Source organism: Astatotilapia calliptera, chromosome 10, assembly GCF_900246225.1.
Source record: "Astatotilapia calliptera chromosome 10, fAstCal1.2, whole genome shotgun sequence".
Lineage (NCBI taxonomy): Eukaryota > Metazoa > Chordata > Actinopteri > Cichliformes > Cichlidae > Astatotilapia > Astatotilapia calliptera.
The window spans coordinates 10,364,183-10,385,657 of record NC_039311.1 but is presented as its reverse complement, the minus strand read 5'-3'; the positions used below and the strand labels follow the sequence as shown (position 1 = coordinate 10,385,657).

Below are 21,475 nucleotides of genomic sequence, written 5' to 3'. Positions count from 1 at the left end.
GGAGTCATCACTCCATAAGACCTCTGTCACTGTCTGTCAGTTTAGTTCTTGTATAATTTATCATACATTTTTCCCTGCTTCCTTTCCTTAAGTATGGCTTCTTGACAGCCACCCTTCCCCTGAGACTACTTTTGATGAGGTTTTTTCTGCATGTTAGATGGATCTGCAGAAGGCCAAGTTACACCTGTCAAGTACTATTGGTGGCTGTAGCTCAGGAGGTAGAACAGGTCATCTACTAATTGGAAGGTTGCTGGTTTAATCCCTGCCTGCTCACGTCTACATGCGAAGTATTCTTGGAGGCAAGATACTTACCCCAAAATGTTCGTCTATGCATCCATCAGAGTGTGAATGTTAGATAAAAAGAACTTCTGTGAATGACGCAAGCTGTATAAAGCGCTTTGATTACCGTAAATGTCGGGCTATAAGCCGCTACTTTTTGCACAAGCTTTGAACCCTGCGGCTTTTAGTCAGGTGCGGCTTTTCTATGGATTGTCCATGATTTTTGTCATATCGTAAGACGATTTGTTTTGTTTGTTCCGCTGTTGTACGGCACTACGTTGCCTGGCGGAAGGATCGGGGTTCAAGAGTGGTATGTTAGTCACATGTCCGTCCGCCAGGCAACGTAGTGCCGTACGAAGTAGCTCGAAAAACAAACTTCAAAGTAGCGCTACGCGTTCAGCGGGAGGCGTGGATGATGAGCGGCAATAAACTTGCGAAAAGCAAGTTATGCCCAACTCCACCGGTGGATTCTGACAGCGTGGAAAAGTGTGAAAACATCCACGATCACCAACGGATTTGAAGGGCTGGACTGCTGCATGATGGAGAGGAGGACACCGCCACGGCCCTTCTGAGGGTGTTCGACTCTGACACTGACAACGAGGATTTCTTTGGTTTTGAAAGTGACAACGAAGGAGAGAAGCTGAGAGTGGATGACGAAGCCATCCTGAGCCTGTTTGTATCCGACACTGGAGAAGAGGACTTTGGTGGTTTTAGTGCGCAGGAAGAAGAGAAAGATGATGGTGAATGACTGACTTTTCTTCTTGTTAAAGCTGTGTCACTGCACCTGAGCCTAAAAGGTAGGCCGAATCTATTGTTCTGGTGTGCTGTAGGTTATTGTTATGTACTACATGTGCAAATATGTACCCATAACTTGTTTTTCAAAATATTAATAAAAGTGATGTCTCCAAACAGCCATCTCTTTCCTGACAATTCCCTTTGTGCATATTCTCTTACATATGATAAGTCAACATTGAAACACCTGCGGCTTTTAGTCAGGTGCGGCTAATGTATGTACAAAACAGGATTTTCCCCTGATTTTAGCTTGTGCGGCTAATATTTAGGTGCGCTTTGTAGTCCGGGAAATACGGTACTCAGCTAGAGTAGAAATGTGTTTTAAAAGGACCAGTCCATTTATTGTACCATTTATTTCAGACTTGAATTTTTCATATTTCTTAACAACATGACTTTCAGATACCGTTTATCTGCTGTACATTGTGTTTTTTTTGGCCTGACACTTGTTTGTCCTCCATTTGTTCAGTTTCCTCATATTTTTGGAGGATGCACTGCATATCATGCTGAGATAAATCAACTTCTGGGAATCAGCTTGGTGCAGAATTACTACTTCATGTCAAACTCTGCTATTTTTCCCCTTTTTAAAGCTTCAGCTAAAGAAATTGGAAAAGAACTTGTGTGTTGCAAAAAGGCTTCAGGTAAAAAGTGCCTGAGACGTCATTGGTTCTTTGCCAAGTTTTCTATTATGTGTAGACACAACACTGTTTCATCCCATAAGTGCCTTTTTATGGTCGAAACTTGAATGGCTCATAGGTCAGTGTTAAGTTGCTTAACAAACAAACTAAAAAAATCCCCTGAATGTGAAAAAGGACGTTAATGTTCAATGAAAAACTTGATTGAAAAAAGATCTGTGTGTGTGTGTGTGTGCTCTTTGACCACTTGACCAGTGACTCAATTGTTCAAATGATTGAGGCCCCTATAACACTGGCTAAGCCAAAATAACTGATAAGCCAACTAATTAAATCAAATTAGAAAGGAAACGTAATGTATACAATTGGCAAATCTTGACAGGTAACCTATGATTTGACATTAAGTAGATTCTCAAACCTCTGACTTTCTATTTCTTTTGACTCCTCTGAGAAACTATTTGGCTGGTCATTCAATCAGGAAAGCAGTTCCGCCATGAATACCTTACCCTTGTCCAGACCCGTGAAACATTAACCTTGACAACACCACTGAAACAGAATGTTAACTGTTGACCTGGTCACTTCTCAAAGTGATGCCCCTCTCTGCCCTGCTGTAAATAATTCATGTGGGATGAGCTTACAAAGCCAGCAGAGCCTGGGCAACTTCAGAGCCAATATACAGGCAAAGTGTACATATAGCACTTTCATTCTTATAGCTATTGATTATGTGCCATGTTATCCAGAAGCTTGGCAATAGATTACAAACAAAACAGACAACAAGATGGCCTGACTGTCGACACTTGTTAAGCGTTGACTGTATAAGTGGAAGGCAGAGTGGAAGCGAGGCAAGCTGAAGGACTGATGGACCTTCGCCATTATGCAGACTTCTCATTTATATGTGGTCCATGGATTGCTGGGAATAACAGCTTAATCATGCCCTGACTTTCAGTGTGGGGTGAGGAAATTTGTTGATGTGCAGAATGACAGATCCTTATATAGAGGATTTGTCTGTTACACCTTAATCCATTAGGAAAGTCTCCTGCTTCAACTGTAGTAAAGCCGATTTGGAGCTTGTTGATAGCATCAGTGGGCATCAGGGAGGTGGCAGTTCTCAGAGAGAAACAGCTTTGCTGATATGCAGATATTCTGGGAGCATGTGCAAGCTCATGGTCTGAGGATTATACCCAAAGTTTGATGGACAATTAAAATATACTTTTACTTTCAGATGCAAAAAAATCCATTTTTCAGTTTAGGTTTAGATTTCAGGAGAGGCAACACATAAAAAAAGTCTTTATTCAAATAAGCAAATGTGAAGCCTCATGTAGTACAAGTTAAACCAAAGAAAAATGTTTTAAGCAGAGACTGCTGTGCTACATTGCGTCTGAAATAACTGGAAGATGATTTTTAGTGAGTCCCTGTCACGTGTCACATCAGGCACATGCATTAAAACCTTCTCTGACTGCTCGGGCAGTGCTGCAGCAGCATGTGGGTAGGGCTGCTGTGCTCAAAGCCAGATGGCCATGCAAGGGATATGTGCTCTCATATCAGATATGTTAGAAACTAAACGTTAGCATAGTCTGCAGCCTGAGCTTTTGGATCATAGAGATATGGCTGCCATCACCAGATGCTTTTAAACTGAAGTAAACCTTAAAATTAGATCAGTCTTAGCCAAGTACTGCAGATGAAGGGAACACCTTGTTTTCTAAGACCAGGGGAGTTTAGTCAAAACCTCGAGAAGAAAAGGTAACACTCTTTCTAAAAATGTGTGTTACGCCGGCGTGCTCCTGTTTGACTGAGTTATGGTACGGATACAAATTTTGATGCAAACTCTAGCTCGAGGTAGTGTGACACCTCCAGAGATCAGCTGTGAAAAACGTTCAGTGAAGTCACTGAGACACTGTTTACTGGAGACAATAAGTTTGCAAAATAAGAACTGTGTGCATGCGTGTGTGTTTGGGCCGGCTGAAAGAAGTAGGCTCCAGAGCTTCATGAAGAAGAAGAATGTCTTAAATAAAGTAATTTGCCTGGTTCTGCTGCATCTATTTAGATAAATGTCAAACTTTTTTTTATAAATACAACAATGTGGCACAAGTGCAGCTGACTGTTAGAGTTAAGTTCTGTCTTATATGTCTGGACACTTTTTCAGTCAGTTTAGTCTGTGTTCATCACTGACTAAAGATCTGTTGATCTACATACACTGTATGAACCTGGCTGAATTGAAAGCTACTTTAAGACCAGGGCACAGGTTCTTGTAAAAAGATGTCTTGCCAGGCTTGGCCAGCACCTTCCCCTGGTCCCACATTTCTATTTAATATATGTAATTACAAGCACTGTGTGCTCCTAATAAGCAAGAAGAGCCAAGTGGCACAGTGACAAAGCAAACTGGGCTAATCCCTGTCACAGTGTTCTGATTTCCTTCCCCGACCGGCTTTCTTCCAGGTTCGGCAAGCCTTTCCTAGCGTGTAAAATCTTAAAGTGATTTACACGCCGTCGCGTCTGCCTGCCATAACATCCTACCTTATCAACAATGCAAACAAGGCAACCTGTGCAATCTCTGCGTTTGAAATTACAAGGAGTATGATTAAAATGACTCCTAGACATGCTGGAGTTTTCTTTTTTCGCTGACTCGTAACACGCAGCCTGAAAAAATATGCACAGGATGCAGGAGTGAAAATGCTGTGAATGGACAATCATAGCTATGTTGTGCTGCACAACGCAAATTAACTCAGCAGTCAGTGAAATTTAGACGAGTGGTGAAGACAGCACTAGGTGCATTTAGATGGGAGGATAATTCACTTTATGTCTGTTCTGTTCTTGAGGACACATGTCATGTATTCTATTTTAAGAGTCACAGTGCTCTGAGGTCCTTGGGTACAAAAACTTCAATATGTGCAAGAACAAAAGAAGATGAGTTTTTCTCTATACACTGAATTATTAAGCTCTTGCAGAACTATATACACAAGAATTGAGCCATAATTCTTAACATTTCAATTCAGGTGTTTTCAGTCCCACTGTCACAGGTGAATAAACTGAGCATCTGGCCTTGCAGTCTGCCTTTACTGTAAAAATATTTGGGAAAGAATGAGTCGCTCTGAAGAACTCATTGAACTCAAGTGGGGTGCTGTAATATGATGCCACTGTTGCAACATTCACTTTGTGAAATTTCTGCCTTCCTGGATGTTCCACTAAAATCTCAAAGTGGTAGTATTGCAAAATGGAAGCATTTAGGAACCACAGCAACTCAGACCACGGAAAATTAAATGAAGACTCAACAAGTTGCCAATGCTCTGCGGACGGAATAAGTGCAGAGTAACAAATCTCCTCTGGTGTTAACATCAGCACAAAAACTGTGCAACGGGAGCTTCATGGCATGGGTTCCCATGGCAGAGCAGGTGCAATGTATAGGTGGTTCAGTAATCCATACAGCATTACAGTTATTGCATCTGACAGTCACAACTAAGATTCTAATTTCATACATTTCTTAAATTTTCCATGCAAATAAAAAAAGTTGGTTAGGCTGCAGAAGCGAGCCTGATCAAACAGGTCCTAAAAAAAACAACCCCACATCAGCAGCAGACACCCGAGTACTGAACTTGAATGGGCATTACAGCGTGACATATATATTTTTGTGTACCTGCATTCAGGAATGAGGCTGAGGAGCAGGAGGAGCCAAAAGCCAATATCCACTGACTGAGGCTTCCAACGTGCAGCAGCCATAGTCTCTGCGCAGGTCTGCAGAAGGAAAGAGGAGACATAAGTGGATGGTGTTATGTTTGGAGACTCAACCAAAATATCCAGTTTTCCATTCCTTATTTATTCCATAATTTATTTCATCTTCGCACTCTGCACCACTGCACATATCAATATAAATATGCTATACATGTTGTTATTGCGACCTGTCCAGGCTGTATCCAGCCCTTTCTCCCTATGGTAGCTGGGATAGGCTCCGAATTGAACAAGCGGAAGAGAATGGATAGATGGATGCTGTTCTAGTCTGTCTACTCTGCAAAATACATTGAGAGCAAAGAAAATAACAAGGCCCAATTCCCTGTATTTGTGCACATACTTGGCCAATAAATGTGATTCTGAATTACTCAGACTTCTGAATGTATTACTCACAAAATGTTGTCCGATCTAAGTCATGATTATAAACAAACAACATGACTACGCTATGATGAAATAACACAAACAACTGGACTAAATATAGTAACTCAGAACCTCTTTTAGTAGAAACCGTCCTCATCAAACTACACCCTTTTTGGCTCCTACCTCAAAGCACACTGTGTTCTGTTGATCTTATGTGCTGCACAATAATGTTTAATATTTAGTATTTACTGTCATATTCCCATATATCATTGTGATGTTGTTTATTCTATTACTCTTGTTCTCTTTTGCTTGTTTTCTTTTTTCTTTCTCAGCAGGTGACCCAGGTGATTGATATATGCATTTTTTTTCTCTGCCCGTTCTGTTGGTTTTTGTTTTTTGCCCTTCTCCCCCGTCCCTCTTCTCAGCTGTTTCTCTTTCCCTCTTTCTTTCCCCCAGTCAAGTCTGTCCCGTATTCAGTAAGTGAAAATAAAATAAACAATAAAAGGTGAATCAAATGGACCATTACGGCAAGGCTGGGATGGTCAATTTGGTAAAGTAAATCCGTTGGGCATCTTTCTTTGCCTTTAGACAACAATTCTGATGAAAAAAAAGAAAAAAAAGAAACCGTCCTCATCAGTGTTTTCTTGTAGCTGTTTAAAAGCTCCGGATAATAATGTTTTTTAAACCTTTTAATGATTAAACAGCCCTCTTTAAAACAGACCTGGGCTATGTCTATGAAGAGGTAGAGTGGCACCACTTATTGGAACAGGCAAATGCAATTTAACATATTTCATAGGATATATTAGACCCCTTACATACGACATAAAATTGATAGTAATTATTGCCCCAGATGCTTGAGATGTAAGGTCACAGATGGCAATCTCCTATACATGCTGTGGAATTGCGCAGTGATAGAAGAATTTTGCAGACGGGCCATTCAAATAATCTCAGGGGTAATGGGGATCCAAATTGAACTGGACCCAAAACTATGGATTCTAGGTGACAGAGGTTCTATTAACGTGAATTACCATAGGTGATGCCCCAATATCTAAGTTGGATTATGTTCAGGAGTCTTGGTCTGAATTCCATTCTTTCTCAACTATTCGGTTCTTTATTTGTGTGCCTTGGGTTTTCTTTATTTGTAGGTCCCAGACTGCCCTGACATACTTCTGTAACACTGTAACACTGTTTAATTCAATTTACTTTACAGTCTATTGCAAACTGTTCAGCCCTTGAGGTCAAAAAGCAGCTCCAAACCAAGTTGCTCCCTCCACCTTGCCTCACAGTTGGGGCTAGTTCTTGATGTTGGTGCGCAAAGTCTCCTTTTTCCCCCACTCCAAAAAACAAAACGATAGCAGTAAATGTATTTGATGAGGGCCACTTAGGAGAACTCTTTTGTCTGATCTTTTCAGAAAGGCTCTTGAGGCAAAATTGAGAAAATAGAGAAGATACTTCTAAACTGACAAAGCTTGTCTTGCAATTTGGACACAAACCCAAATCTCCTTTTTAAAATTCTTGCATGCGATGCACCAACAATCGACACCAACAAGCAAAAATATTTTCTTTAGGTTTGTAATAGCAATTGACTGATTCTACTGTGAACAAATGTTTTAGCAAGTTGTTGAGATTTCTGCAGGTGTTTATTCTTTCTATTCTTTCTGTTACGCTTTTAAAATTACACAGTGTGCTCTTGGTGTGCTCTTAGTAGGACGCCCACACCTAGTAGCTCTACTGAATTTCATCCATTTGTTGACAGCTTTTCTTATTGTGGATAAAGAAACACCAAAGTCTTTAGAAATGCTTTTGGAGGATTTCCAGCTTCTTCTAAGGTGCGATGAGAGCGTTCGTGATTGAAGCATGGCTGCACGAGTCATTCTTTCTCAAGAAAAGCAGACTCAGCAACTGGGTTTTGCATGGCTGAATTCACAGGGCAGGGCACCTCTAAAACTCACACTTCTAATCTCATCTCCTTAATTTGAATGCCTGACTTTAAATAGCTTTAGCACAAAGGTTCACTTATTTTTCCCAGCCTGCCTTTTGAATCATTACAATTTATTCAGTGAAAATGTGAAAAGTTCAAAATTTTTCTTGCAACTGTAAGTACAGAATTGATTACTGATCAAACCAAACCTAAGACTGCTTTTCTTTTAAATTACTCACCAAAGCCTCAACAATAACCTGCCTGTTCTCCTGTGCTCGATAAGTTATATTCATGGTATTTATGGTGTTTTTCAGTCTTAAACACATAATCCTGTGAGTCTGTCTATTATGTGGGTTAAAATCAAAAGACGCTTTATGTCCAACTCAGTGTTTAAATGATCAGTGTGGAAGAAAAAAATGACACATTGTCCAAATAATACTCAGAAAAGCAATGTGTATAAATTTCCTCTGTGCTTAACAGGGATGGCCTGACTTATTTACGAGAGCTGGCTTCATTTATTCTGCGCCTTTATTTTCTTATCATAATAGAGAATTTCTTTTAGGACACTAGTGATTTGAAATGACATGGGCTTATAAGGTTCTTTTGCATCACCACAAAAACAGAACAGCAATGAAGACAAATGTGTCAAAAACAGTTAGATTTCACAGTATTTTTGCATTTTGCATCTCCTTGCATCAGCAGGTGATCTCAAAAGACACTCTTTGTATACATGTGTAACCTTGCAGAAGTTTTGCAGTTTAATGCACCAACCACACAAAACTGCAGCTTGCTGGTGCACAGAGTAAGAACACAGACAGTAAGTAAGTAAGTAAGTAAAATTTATTTATATAGCACATTTCACAGATAAAAATCACAAAGTGCTTTACAGTAAGATCAGACATACAAGTTAAAATTAATTAAATTAGTTAAAAGCCCGTTTGTATAAAAATGTCTTCAGCTGCTTTTTAAAGGAGTCAGTAGAGTCTAGACAGCGTAAAGACAACGGCAGAGAGTTCCACAGCCTAGGTGCCAGTGCCTGAAAAGCCCGATCCCCACGTGTTTTAAATCTAGTACGTGGAACCACCAGTAGCCTCTGACCTGAAGACCTAAGTGCTCGGGATGAAGCATGAGGTTTCAACAGGTCAGAGATATACTGGGGAGCTTCACCATGCAGAGCTCTAAAAGTTACAACTAAAATTTTAAAATGAACCCTAAAATTTACAGGCAACCAATGAAGAGAAGCCAAAACTGGAGTAATGTGTGACCTCTTGTTTGTACCAGTTAAAAGTCTTGCCGCTGCATTCTGTACAGACTGAAGGCGATCCAGAGCTGATTTGTTAAGACACGTAAAAAGACCGTTACAATAATCCAAACGAGAAGAGATAAAAGCATGAATAATCATCTCAAGTTCTGCCTTTGACACCAGTAGCCTGAGTTTAGAAATGTTTCTTAGATGATAAAAACAGTTCCGGACAAGTTGTTTAGAGTGTTTCTCAAGAGACATCGAACTGTCAAATATAACACCTAAGTTTCTGAGACTCGACTGAAATGAAGGGTCTAAAAAACTGATATGCTGCCTAATTTCTGAGAGCATGTGATCAGGTGCAATAATCAAAGTTTCTGTTTTATCTGCATTTAACTGAAGGAAATTGTCATTTAACCATTGTTTGATTTCTGACAGACAATTATTTAAACAAGACAATTTATACAACTCAGAAGCTTTGAAAGAACAGTACAACTGAATGTCATCAGCATAGAGATGATAAGAAATATTATTGTAACGTCTGATAATGTGGCCTAGAGGGAGGATATACAGCAAAAAGAGAATAGGACCTAAAACAGATCCTTGAGGTACCCCAGAAGACAGAACTGATGTTTCCGACAGCACATGATTTATACAGACAGTAAAGGATCTCTCAGATAGATATGACATAAACCATTTTAAAACAACGCCAGTAATCCCAAACAAGTCCTTCAGCCTATTTATCATGATGCTGTGATCAACAGTATCAAAAGCAGAGCTGAGATCCAACATAACCAGAACAGTGTACTCTCCAGAGTCTGCTGCCATCAGAATGTCACTAGACACTTTAAGCAAAGCGGTTTCAGTGGAGTGCAATTTGCGGAAACCAGACTGGAAAATGTCCAGAACATTGTTCTTTTCCAAAAAGTTTATAAGTTGTTCTGCAACTATTTTTTCCAAAATCTTTGACACCAATGGAAGTTTTGATATTGGCCTGTAACTGCTTGGAAGAGATGGGTCCAAATTTGGTTTCTTTAATATTGGTTCAACAATAGCTTGTTTAAAATAGCTGGGAACTGAGCCAGTATAAAGAGAAGTATTAATTATTTCCAGAATACAGGGGCCAATAGAGTCAAACACACTAATGAAAAATGATGGAGGAAGTACATCAAGGTGGCTTGAAGTCAGTTTCATTCGACCAAGCAGAGCACTGATGTCCTGTAAGGTAACAGGAGTAAAAGAGGACCAGGTATCAGAGGTAAACAACGTGTCAATGTGATACTGAGAGGATGATGGAGAAATATTAGACCTGACAGCAGCGACCTTATTAACAAAATAGTTTAAAAAGTCATTACAGTCAGATTTAGTATAGACTGGTACATGAGGAATATCAGGAGAGACAATGTTTTTAATTGTATCAAACAATACTCTGGGATTTTTCTTTTTTGAAGCTATTAAATTAGCAAAATATTCCGTTCTGGCATTTTTTATCATGTTGTTAAGTGAGAAAATTGATTCCTTGAGATGTACCCTATGGACCTCAAGCTTGGAAGCCTTCCATAAACGTTCTAATTTGCGACAATATCTCCTAAAATTTCGAATACTTTCATTTATCCAAGGACAGAAATTTGAAGAATGGACAACATTTAGTTTCAGAGGTGCCACCGTATCTAAAATAGATTTACATTGATTGTTAAAAGACAAAATAAGTGAATCCATATCATTTTGAGCCATGCGAGGGACAAACATGGCAGAAAACCTTCTAGCAGCATCCTGGTTTATAATCCGCCTTTGGATCATCAATTTAGGAGGTGAAGGATCCACGTAAAATGACAAATTAAAGAATATACAACTATGGTCACTCACATGGACATCTTCCACACATACATCATATGCCTTCAGACAGCTGTTCCCCATCAGCAAAGACTTCATTTTCTTCCGTGCTGGAAACAGTCCCCTCTGAGTTTCCGTTTGCTGATCCAAAACGAGCCTGGTTAGCACACCAGACAATGAAATAAGGCACGACTCTTTGCTAAAGATGTACACTTATGGAACTGAAATTGTAACCAGTAATAATTATTTTTTCTACATAATTATTTGACTACAATAGTCAGTAATAATACTGTTTATACAGCCTTCAGAATCCCTTTAAGCACATGCTTATTGTAAACTGCATGGTTTAGTACTTAATATATACTTTACTTTAATTAATGATTAGACCTTATCTCTTTAACAAGCATGCATAGGCTATATAAACAACTTCGCATACTGTGCGCTAATTAATGGTTGCCCAAGGGTTTTGGCTATCTGGGAGAAGAACTCAGGCCATGCAGTAAAACTGTGGCTGCCAGTCTAAGTGGGGCACAGGATGGGGAAAAACGTCTTCAAGACATTGTGTGCATGAGAGGATAACCTAAACGGCTCTGTGGCAGCCTTCATCCTCTCCTTCATCTTCCTCCCTTGGGTTCTGCAGTGAAGTCACATCATCTTCCTGACTTCAGCAAAGTTTAAAATGTAGCTCCATAGGCTCAGCTGTGAACACGCAACATGCACTTGTTAGAAACTTGCTTTAAAATAATCTGCCGGAAAATGTGATGAGGTTTAGATAAAGACTGCTGTGGTAATTATCAAAGACAGCTTGTTAGTTTGTTGTTTTGCCACCACAGGTTTATATTCTACTTGTTCTGCAGGTGTGCAACACGACAGAGAACAGAGTTTAACACTCAACTCAGGTTTCAAGTGTTTGCAAATTGTTTGCAACAATGCTTCACTTTATCAAGAATTGTTATTGACTGAAATTCTATTATCGCAACAGTAACATTCATTTAATTTTCTGAATGTCTTTTTTATCCCTTACTCCACATCCAATTTACTTTATGATTTGAGACCTGGCTGGAATGATATTATTGGGCTCAAGCCCATCTGTAGACAAAGAAGTGATGCATGTGCTTAGTTAAAATTCAATTCATTGTTTTATTGTTTGTCATGAATGTCTTTGGTGGCAGATATTGAAAGTAATAGTTCATAATTGGATTAACAGTATATAAACACATGGTTTCCAGAATGAGCAGGCCCATTAATTCTGCTGTAAAAATGTCCAAACATCAATTTTACAAGGACATGTCTAACTATATTTATCCATAGTGTTTAACACAGCACAAACTAGAAATGTACAATGACGTGAAAATGATTTTGTCCCCTGTTAATTTCTTAGATTTGTTCATATTTCTTATACATTAATGTTTCAAAATGCAGTCTTCAAATGATGATTTCATTTATAAAGGAGGAAGAAGTCCATCCAAATCTACCTGAAAAAATAACTGTAACTGTGATTAGTAAATTCGTTTTTGGAAAGCTGAGTTCAGTTTCAGCAGCCACACCCAGGTTTGATTACTGCTACACATGTGGAATCAAGAAATCACTTAAACAGCCTCACAAAGTGAAGCTGGCTTAAAGATCTCAAAAAGAAACAGATCGTACCACAGCCTAAAGGAACTCAGGAACAGATGGGAAACAAAGACATCATCTGTGGTTATAAAGCCATTTCTAAGGTCATCGGACCTCAGCAAACCACAGTAAGAGCCATTATCACAAATGGAGAACTTAAAATAGTGGTGAACCTTTGCAGGAGTGACTGGCCTACCAAAATTAATCTAAGAGCACATTCACGACCCATCAGGAGGTCAGAAAAGAACCCAGAACAACAACTAAAGAACTGCATCCAAAAACCAAATAAAGGACTTGGATATGCATGTAAATAAAAGCTCAAAAATGGAGATCTCTTCTCTCTGGGCCTGTCTGTGAGGGACATCATATACACTATATAAACGCAACTTCATAGTGAAATCACGCACATACTGTGACTCTTTCCACAGCTGTTAGGCTAGAGTAAAAAAAACTAACCTTTATTTATGCCTTCATGTCTATGTAACTATTACCTACAGCTAAACTGAAACTAAATTCATAAAATTCTAAATACATATTCTCAAAACAAATGATGCTGAAAACATACAAGCTATTATTACCACTCACTGCATGACACACATGTTCAGTTTGTTGCTTCATGTTAGGATCTTCTGCATTTGCTGTTGCACTCAAACAAACATATTAGTACATGTACCTACATAAAACAGTTTCCTTTATACAGTATATGCGCTCTCTTTATGATGCAGAACAACTGCTATCTTAAAATTAAAACGGTCATTAATAATGCAGCTAATAAGAAGCGGGGCAATTTACAGAAAGGTATTACCTTGCATTAAAAATGAATGCATTCAAAAATTGGCAAAGCTTCTACTGAATGCAGTCTGAAAACACTGAGAAGATGAGAAACAAGAAGCCCGATGACTGGGGTACAGCAGTCACGCAGTCACATGAATGCACGCACACACGTGAAGCAGGCGTGTGGCAATTTCAAGGCTTTCATCATGCTTTTGTGAGATTCAGCCCTCCCTCTCCATTGCCACCGTACAGAGAGAAGATCAAACCCTTTCCTCAGGGGAATCACTGATCTCTATGTTACCTTAGAGCACTGATCATTACAGGAGGAGTAAACAAATGAGTGGATGCAAAAATACAACTCGGGCTGGTGTTCAAACATGCAGTCGCATTAACAGTGTTCCAACCTGTGACTATCTTCCTACACTATATCTGCGATGGAGCTGAGGTGAAGCCGTTTCAATAAGGGTGTCTTAATATTGACTGAAGTAGCTAAGCACCAAGATAAGCCAAGATCCACATCTACTTTAAGTCTTTATACTGGCAGCTGTGCTTGCGAGAATTGGCAATTATTTTAAACAGTCTTTGATGCTTCTTGGCAGTTTGTCACCTAAATTTTTCCAAGACCCGAAGTAGCAAATAAAGAGATGCCTCAGTGTTGCTGCTGGTGGCATTTAGGACAAGCCTTCACAATTTCCTTGTCAGATTAAATAGCTAAGACCGCATCACAATGCAAACTGCAATGAACAAACTGTTTGATAAGTAGCACTGCAGCTCTTGTGGGATGTTCCCGGTCTGCAGTGGTCAGTATCTATCAAACGTGGTCCAAGGTAGGAATAGCGACAGGGTCATGGGAGACCAAGACTCACCGATGCACATGTGGAGCAAAGGCTGATCCGTGTGGTCCAGTCCAATAAATGAGCTACACTACCTCAAATTGCTGAAGACCTGCAAAAACTGCTGGTCTGATAGAAAGATGTCAGAATACAGTTTGTTGCCTGCAGAAGAGACTGCAGACCAAACAGGGTGCCTATATGACCTCTGTCCAGTGACGAAAACGCCAACAATAAGCACGAGCATCAGAAGTGACCCCTGGAGAAATGGAAGAACATCATGTGGATCGCCAGCTGCGTCGCTTACCTGGGGAACACCTTGCACTAGCATTGCCACAAAGCAAGAATGGCTCAGGGATTGTCTGAGGAGCACAACAAAGAGTCTGAGGTGTTGACTTGGCCTCCAAATTCCCCAGATCTCAATCCTATTAAGATGACAAGATGCCCCACCTTGAAACTTACAGGACTTAAAGGATCTGTTACTAACATCTTTGTGCCAGACACCACAGCACACCTCCAGTGGTCTAGTAGAGTTTATGCTTCGACTTCTCAGGGCAGCAAAAGGGGGACCAAAAACAATATTAGGAAGGTGGTCATATATGCCTAATCGATGTATGCTTACAGTCTCTGTTATAAACCAGTGGCTGTCATTGTTAAATAAAGCATCACGTATACCTTTGGATGAGAAATATTACAGTGGGGCTTTTTTCTAACATGGAAACGCAATCCTGATGGTCTCTTTAAAGAAGAAAGAGACGGGATCTGAACATGTTTCCATGCCCACCTATCACATAATCTTATCAGGACAACTGAACCAGAATTCAAGAGCACTCTCATTATTTCACATGAATTCACCTAAAACTGGGTTACTTGAGCAGCCACATTAGGAGGTGAATTGTAAATGTAGCCATTTGAATTGAGCATGGTTCATGCAAATCAGCTGAAATGCTACTTTTAATCATTTCAACACATGTCATGCTTGAGGCCATGCCAAGACCCAGTGTCAAATTATACCAATCTTGTGCTTAAGAAATGCTGGTCAAACAGAAAGCTGCAGTCTGCCATGCAAGATTTTGTTTTATTCTTTACACACATCACATTCGGTTTCCAGGCTCTGCCTCTCTCTTTCATTCCCTTCTGCGCTGTGTTTTTGTTAAAAATAATCCTGGCTCGTTAGCCATTAAAGATTTTATGTTCCCATAAAAGCTACTTGATGCCCTCTGGTACCAGAGGTATCATTTCCTTGTCTTCTAACGTCTGTCTGAAAATTGCATTGCTAATTTCCTGACATATATTACCACCTATTCGAGTCACTTCCACTCATACTCATCACTGCATATGTGTCATCTTTAAGGCTTCAAATGTCCGGGGTGAATAAATCTTTTGAAAATATGTAGACATTTCTGTGCCCTTAGGCTCAGTCATAACACGGTTTCACCACAAGTAGTCTTTGTAATTTGTGGCTGAAAAAGTATTTTCTAGTTAAAAAGATGAAAATACAGAATATTGACTATTTCAAATGACTACGTAAAAAAAAAAAAAAGATGACCTAATTATTTTCATTAGTCAGCCCATAAACTCCATAATCTATCTGTTAATTCATCTAGAAAGCATACGAGACATCACTCTTATTAAGTGTCCTTAAGTCCTTTCCAATAAAAAAGGCAAACAGGCACTAAAAGGCTGGCTTCTATTCACTGTATACAATTCTGCACCAGATTTACCAATACCTGTCATGTAAATGAGGGCTCCAGCCGTCCCTGGGGCTCAGATTGGGCTTGAAAAAGAGAAAACGAAGGAGGGGGAATAAAGACATGGTGCTTTTGTTGGCAAATTAAAAATAGCTCGCCTAAAGTGACAGTAGACCTAAACCACTTTCCGTTTCCTGCTCTTCTAACATTTGTTTTCAATTCTGCTGTCAGTCTATTTTTTTCCTGGGGATAAAAGCATATGTTATGAATAATGCAATCACATTTTACAGAATTAAAGGCTGTAAATGCCTTTGACGCAAAGGAGGTGAATTATCTGAATGGGCAACTATGCTGAGTGATAATAGGTGGTAAAATAAAAAGTGTCAGGGCCTAGTTTCCTACAAGCGAAATGTCACTCTGAGACAAATTTGTTTATTGTTCGTAGTTACACTGCCAGTTGAAACATAAAAGAAAGTGAAATTCAAACTGAATGTATTATACAGGCCATTTCACGGTGTGCAAAATACTACTGCTGCAGCTACTGCACAGCCGGGACGACGAGGAACATTTAATAAAAACAGGAAATCTAATCAGCCAATAAATACCAATCACTCCAGTAATTGTTGAATTCAGGGCACAGCTCTATAGCTATCTAATCCATGTGGCTGTTAACTAAAAATAGCCCCAAATCCTGTCATATTTGCTTTGATGCAATGATTATGCACTGTGCATCTACCAGCAGTCTATTATTTACAACATACATCAAAAAAGACTCATTGCTTCAAAGTTGAGGGAATCACTAGTGTTCAGGATAGCAGGACACATTAATATCGTGGGGTTTGTCTAAAATCATATTAAAGCACAGAGAATTAAAAGCGTACATTCATGTGGAGCTACTCCCAGCTGCAAAACCGAGTGACAAGTTAGGAATTGAAAATAGCTTCATTCAGTGTAGTTAATACAGAGAAACCCACAGATTTAGAGTCGTAAGAAAGCACAAGTACTGAAACTGAATACGTTTCTTTCTCTTGAAACAAATCATTGACTAAATAAAACAGTCCTAAAGTAATGAAACAAAACAATCATGTCATTGGTAATTAATAGTAATAACATGAATACAAACACGAACAATAATTAGAAAAGATCAAGAAAAAACACATCGATTGGTTTGCTGAAATAACTCCCTACAGTCAGACCAGTGAAAACATTAACTGGTTATCAACTGCTGATATCACCAAGTGCAATGAACTCATGATCTTGTTGCCTTTGAAATGGTTGCTCTGGAAATGGGGACCAAGTCTGCACTCACTTTCAGTCTGTGACTGTTTTCAAAGTTGAAAGGAGGCTGCCAACGTACTTTTGCTGTAGTGTGATTGAGCTATTAAGAAAATAAATGAACAGCTAAAATAGCTTAAAGTAAACAACAGGTGTTTAAGTAGCTTAATGTAGCCTCCTGGATAAGGAATTCAAATAGCAAATGCTAGTAGACAGTTGGAAAGTTAGCAAAAATAACTTGATAAATAGTTCAAAGCGTTAGCTTAAATAAGAGCTGAAACAGCGTGGTCATTTGAAATATTAATGGTAAAACTTTCAAACATTTATGCTCTTTTGGCAGCTAAAATACTAAATAACGATTAACTGTATTTGCAAAATATAATGAATGGTTGAAAAAGTACAGTGAACAGTGAAAAATGGGTTTTGGTTATTATTTGCTATTAAGTGGCTTGAGAGTATGAATCCAGCTAAATGCAAAATGTGAAACTTTATTAGATATTGTGAAATATGGCTGAAATTTGAAACTGGAAAAACAAAAATAAAAACCATAAAATGCTTGAGAGTAAACTTTGCTGTGCAATCAGAATCAGAATACTTTATTAATTCCTAGCAAATGATGTATTATGTGTATTAATGATATGTGGTCCAGTTCATAATAACCTATTTGGAACGTGGAGTGAGTTCATCTGTCTGCGGCCATGTCTGACAAATAAAAAAGTCTGGGAACCACCATTGTAAATGATTCCTTCTACAAAGCAGACAGGTGGAGCTCTAATAAGGGAAGAAGCACGATTTTCCTCTCTGCTTTGGGACTGTGTGTGATATAATGATCATCAGACTGTTCTCAACCAAATGATCAATGCATTGGGCTGCAAGGCAAAACAGTTTCTACTGGGACCCATCACGATTATGTTACGCCAGAGATAATTTGTCAAGATTTGGGTTTCTTCCTCACAGACATGTAATGAGAGTAAAATGAATCCATTATGAACACAGCGCCACATGACAATAAGTCTATGTTGCTGTTTTTAGGGAGGAGAGAGAACGATATATTTCATTCAGTTATTTCCATCTCACTGCTAAGGCTTGGCTGACTCATTTGCAGAGTTGTTCACAAGTGGTGAAAGGAATGATAAAATTATGGCGTGAAACAGCTAAAGTGGCCTGATGGTCCAGTTTAATGAAAGCTAAACATATTTAATCGTGTCTGAATATAAAGCGAAGTGACTTCGAAGAGGTTTTATTAGTGCTGAACTTGGCAGGAATCGAAGTCTCTCACTTCCTGCTTTTACCGAGATCTACTTAAGGAAACATCCTCTCCTGACTGAATGTTAACAGGGCCAGAAAAATGTATGACATCAGTGGTTTATTAGCATAAAGGACATAATAAAAAATATATAACAGATGGAGTTATTTTTATAGAGACGGATTTGGACTTTTCATGCCGAGCGCACACATTTACATGACAGCAGAGAGGGAAAAACAGATATCTGGCTTCCAAAAAAATGAGACCAAAGTGGTTGAAAGCAAAACACTGTCACAGCCCTTAAACCTTTGTCATTTGATGTTCAGAGAGTACTTGAAACTTTTTCGGAAATAAAATGTACACAGTGTGGTGACAGTACGTGCATGTGACATCAAATGAGATTTGATATTCCACAAGGCAAAGCTTTCATGGGATTTAGCTTCTCTCGAGGAAACAAGTGATAAAACAGTGAGAGAAAGTGCAAATTCCTGTACATACTTGCAGCTACCGCACTGTTCAAATGCACCAGTGAGCCATATAAGGCCGCTCCCCGGCCAGTTTGATCAATTACGACCCATTTTTACTTCCCCTTTCACATGTAAGAGTGAGAGAGCAGAATACATTCACAGCCAGATTGATCCAACAGTCCCTTCGGTCTGAATAAAGCCGATTTGGCTAACACCTTGATTCAATATTTCTATACACCATCAAAAGTTCTCACCTGTCAAGCTACAAATGGGAAAGATCTGCAGCATAAAGCTTACCCAGTTGAGCACATTTGCACACATGGAGCACAGCTTCTCTATAAATACTGCTGAGTCGACTATATTTGAGATCCATTTATTAAATCTGCAAAGCATACAATAAAGAAATGGCTGGAATTTGATTCCAACAGAGCTCAACAAAATGCATTCCCACTCTAACCCAGCAAAGCGAACAAAGCTAATATGTCATAGAGAGCATCCCATTATTCACAATATTTTCCAGTCGCTATCAATTATTTGTAAAAGTAATTCCTATTATAAGAGTGGAGCTGAGAAAATAAATGCTGAAATCAAACATGATTATAAGGATACTGTAATGGGGCAATTTTGCCTGCAATAACATTCATTACTCTGCTGGGAGGAAGAGATTTCATCAGATAAATAGAATAATCATGTAAATCAGTGCGACTTTTACAATTATAACTAAACTAGTGCGGCTCTGCACACAAGTCAGCGCCGCCACAGCTTGAAAAACTGGAAAGCAGATGTTAAACCGGAGACAGGGTGGCTGCCTCGTAGGTGTAATCTGTCAGAGTTCATCAAGGACTCCTGGTGAAGAGCATTACCTTTTCTAGCACTGACCACCTGTGCACATGCGTTAACGCTGGCCTTGTTACACTGTGTGCAGCTCAAAGCCTGAACAATCCAGAATGAAGACCTTGAGTCTTGACATTTCCATTCTGCACCTTTGATAGAATCTCACTGATACGTCTGCTCTATCACAGATATATTTATCGCCATGTTGTCCAGAATCTGTTTATGTTTTTTACTTTTTACAAAAGGCAAAATATTTCTGTCCTCTATGGTATCGTTGAGGATGTAAATGCTTTGTGTGAATAATAGAAAAATATGAATGACAGAAAAAGTTAATCAGTCATCCATCCAGCCATTCATCTTCTTAACCACTTAGCCGATTCAGGGTTGCGGAGAGGCCTATCCCAGCTGTCAGCTGTTGAGAAGCAATCAAGTAATTTTCTGCTAATGCAGTTTTAACACCATCATAAAATAAATAGAAAAAAGTCTTCACAAAGCTTTTTGGGATAACGAAACCAAGTCCCTGTTTGTCCAAGATCAGAGGTTGTTTAAGAGAAAAAATAACTTTAGATCACATAAAGAAATGAAATTTCCATCTGGTGTCCTTTCAAAAATGCATGAAATGCTACATGTTTTGATCACTAGAAGACTGATTGTCAACTAATATTTCCTTGAGCATTAATTTATCAAGATGAAAAAAAGAAGATTTTGTCTGAGGCACAAATTTTAGATCTACTAACAGACATCGAAAGTACCACATTTGGATCGTTTATAGTTCCTAATAAAAGCCACAAATTTTTTGCATGCTACTGGAAACGAAAACACGCGAGCTTTAAATGTGCTGCTCATTGTAAATAAGAGATGTTTTTTCTCTGACCATTAGCACAAATATATTCTTAGCAGAAAATAGATGTCAAATGGAGTATTTTCACACGGCTTAAGCAGGCAAAATTCCTTCAAAGCTGAAAGCATTACATGGCCAGCAAAGCAGGTCCCCACATGGAGGGAAAATTAATATCCCAGTTCAGACTGTGACAAGTTCTGCATCTCCTCAATGGATTATGATTACAGCTGGAACAAAGTCTTTGCCCAGTAGGAGGCGAATCAAATTGGCTGACAATCAGAAGAAGTAGGCACCAGAAGGAAAGGATTGAGAAGATGAACAGTTTAAAGTATTGACTGTTTACAGAGTTCCCCCACTAATGGTAGATTTCTATTAGGCTGGAGACACTTTGATCATCTGTTTTTTGTGTGTAAATGCTTTATTTTAAATGCTGCCTTTTCTTTTCCTTACATATTTCTAAATTTTAAAAAATGGTCCAGTCGCAAAAATGGAGGAACCAATTTCATCATGGTGGCAGTCCACATCTGAGACTGTGTACGTCTTCTACTTCAATTAAAACATCCTTGCAGAAGCCATTATTGACGGTGCAGTAAGAAAAAAGAACATATCTCTTTAGATGTACGTGAAAGCCGGACTGATAGATTTGCCGTCATCTTACTCTGAAGCTATATTGATGCTGCTGCACAGAACTAAGGCTGAACACAGTGAGACATGTTTAGCCAATCAGTTAACAGTGACATTGCTATGGGAATACAAATGAGCGTTGCCTGGCAAAGCGTGCAATAGATACGCCATGTACTGGCTCGCCAGAGAGAAAGGACATGTGAATTCAGATATAATGAAATGGGGAAGATAACGTATACGGTAGAAGATAAATTGCCCTGAGGCAACTCTGGGCTAATAAAAATAAGCAATAAGGCTCAAAGTCTGGACCCAGTTTCGTTACTATAAATCCATTTGCATTTAAATTATCACGTGAGAAATCAGATTTAGGTGACGATGCACCCTGCTAACTGGCCTGGGGTGGGGGTAACCTGCATTATTCATGTCACAGCATGCTCCACTTGTTTGGATGGCAGTAATTGTTATATGATTAACCTGCTGGCTGCTCGCTTGATACATT

At 39.1% G+C, this 21,475-nt stretch overlaps 1 protein-coding gene across 2 annotated transcripts in view; it reads right to left on the bottom strand.

Moving 5' to 3' along the window:
* Window positions 1-21,475, bottom strand: part of gabra3 (gamma-aminobutyric acid type A receptor subunit alpha3) — a 127,393-nt gene that overhangs the window by 89,538 nt on the left and 16,380 nt on the right. For both annotated transcript variants that reach the window (XM_026181152.1, XM_026181153.1), the window contains exon 2: window positions 5,332-5,429. In XM_026181152.1, the coding sequence (XP_026036937.1) occupies window positions 5,332-5,414 (83 nt within the window). In that variant the 5' untranslated portion in view covers window positions 5,415-5,429. The remainder of the gene's footprint in view (window positions 1-5,331; window positions 5,430-21,475) is intronic.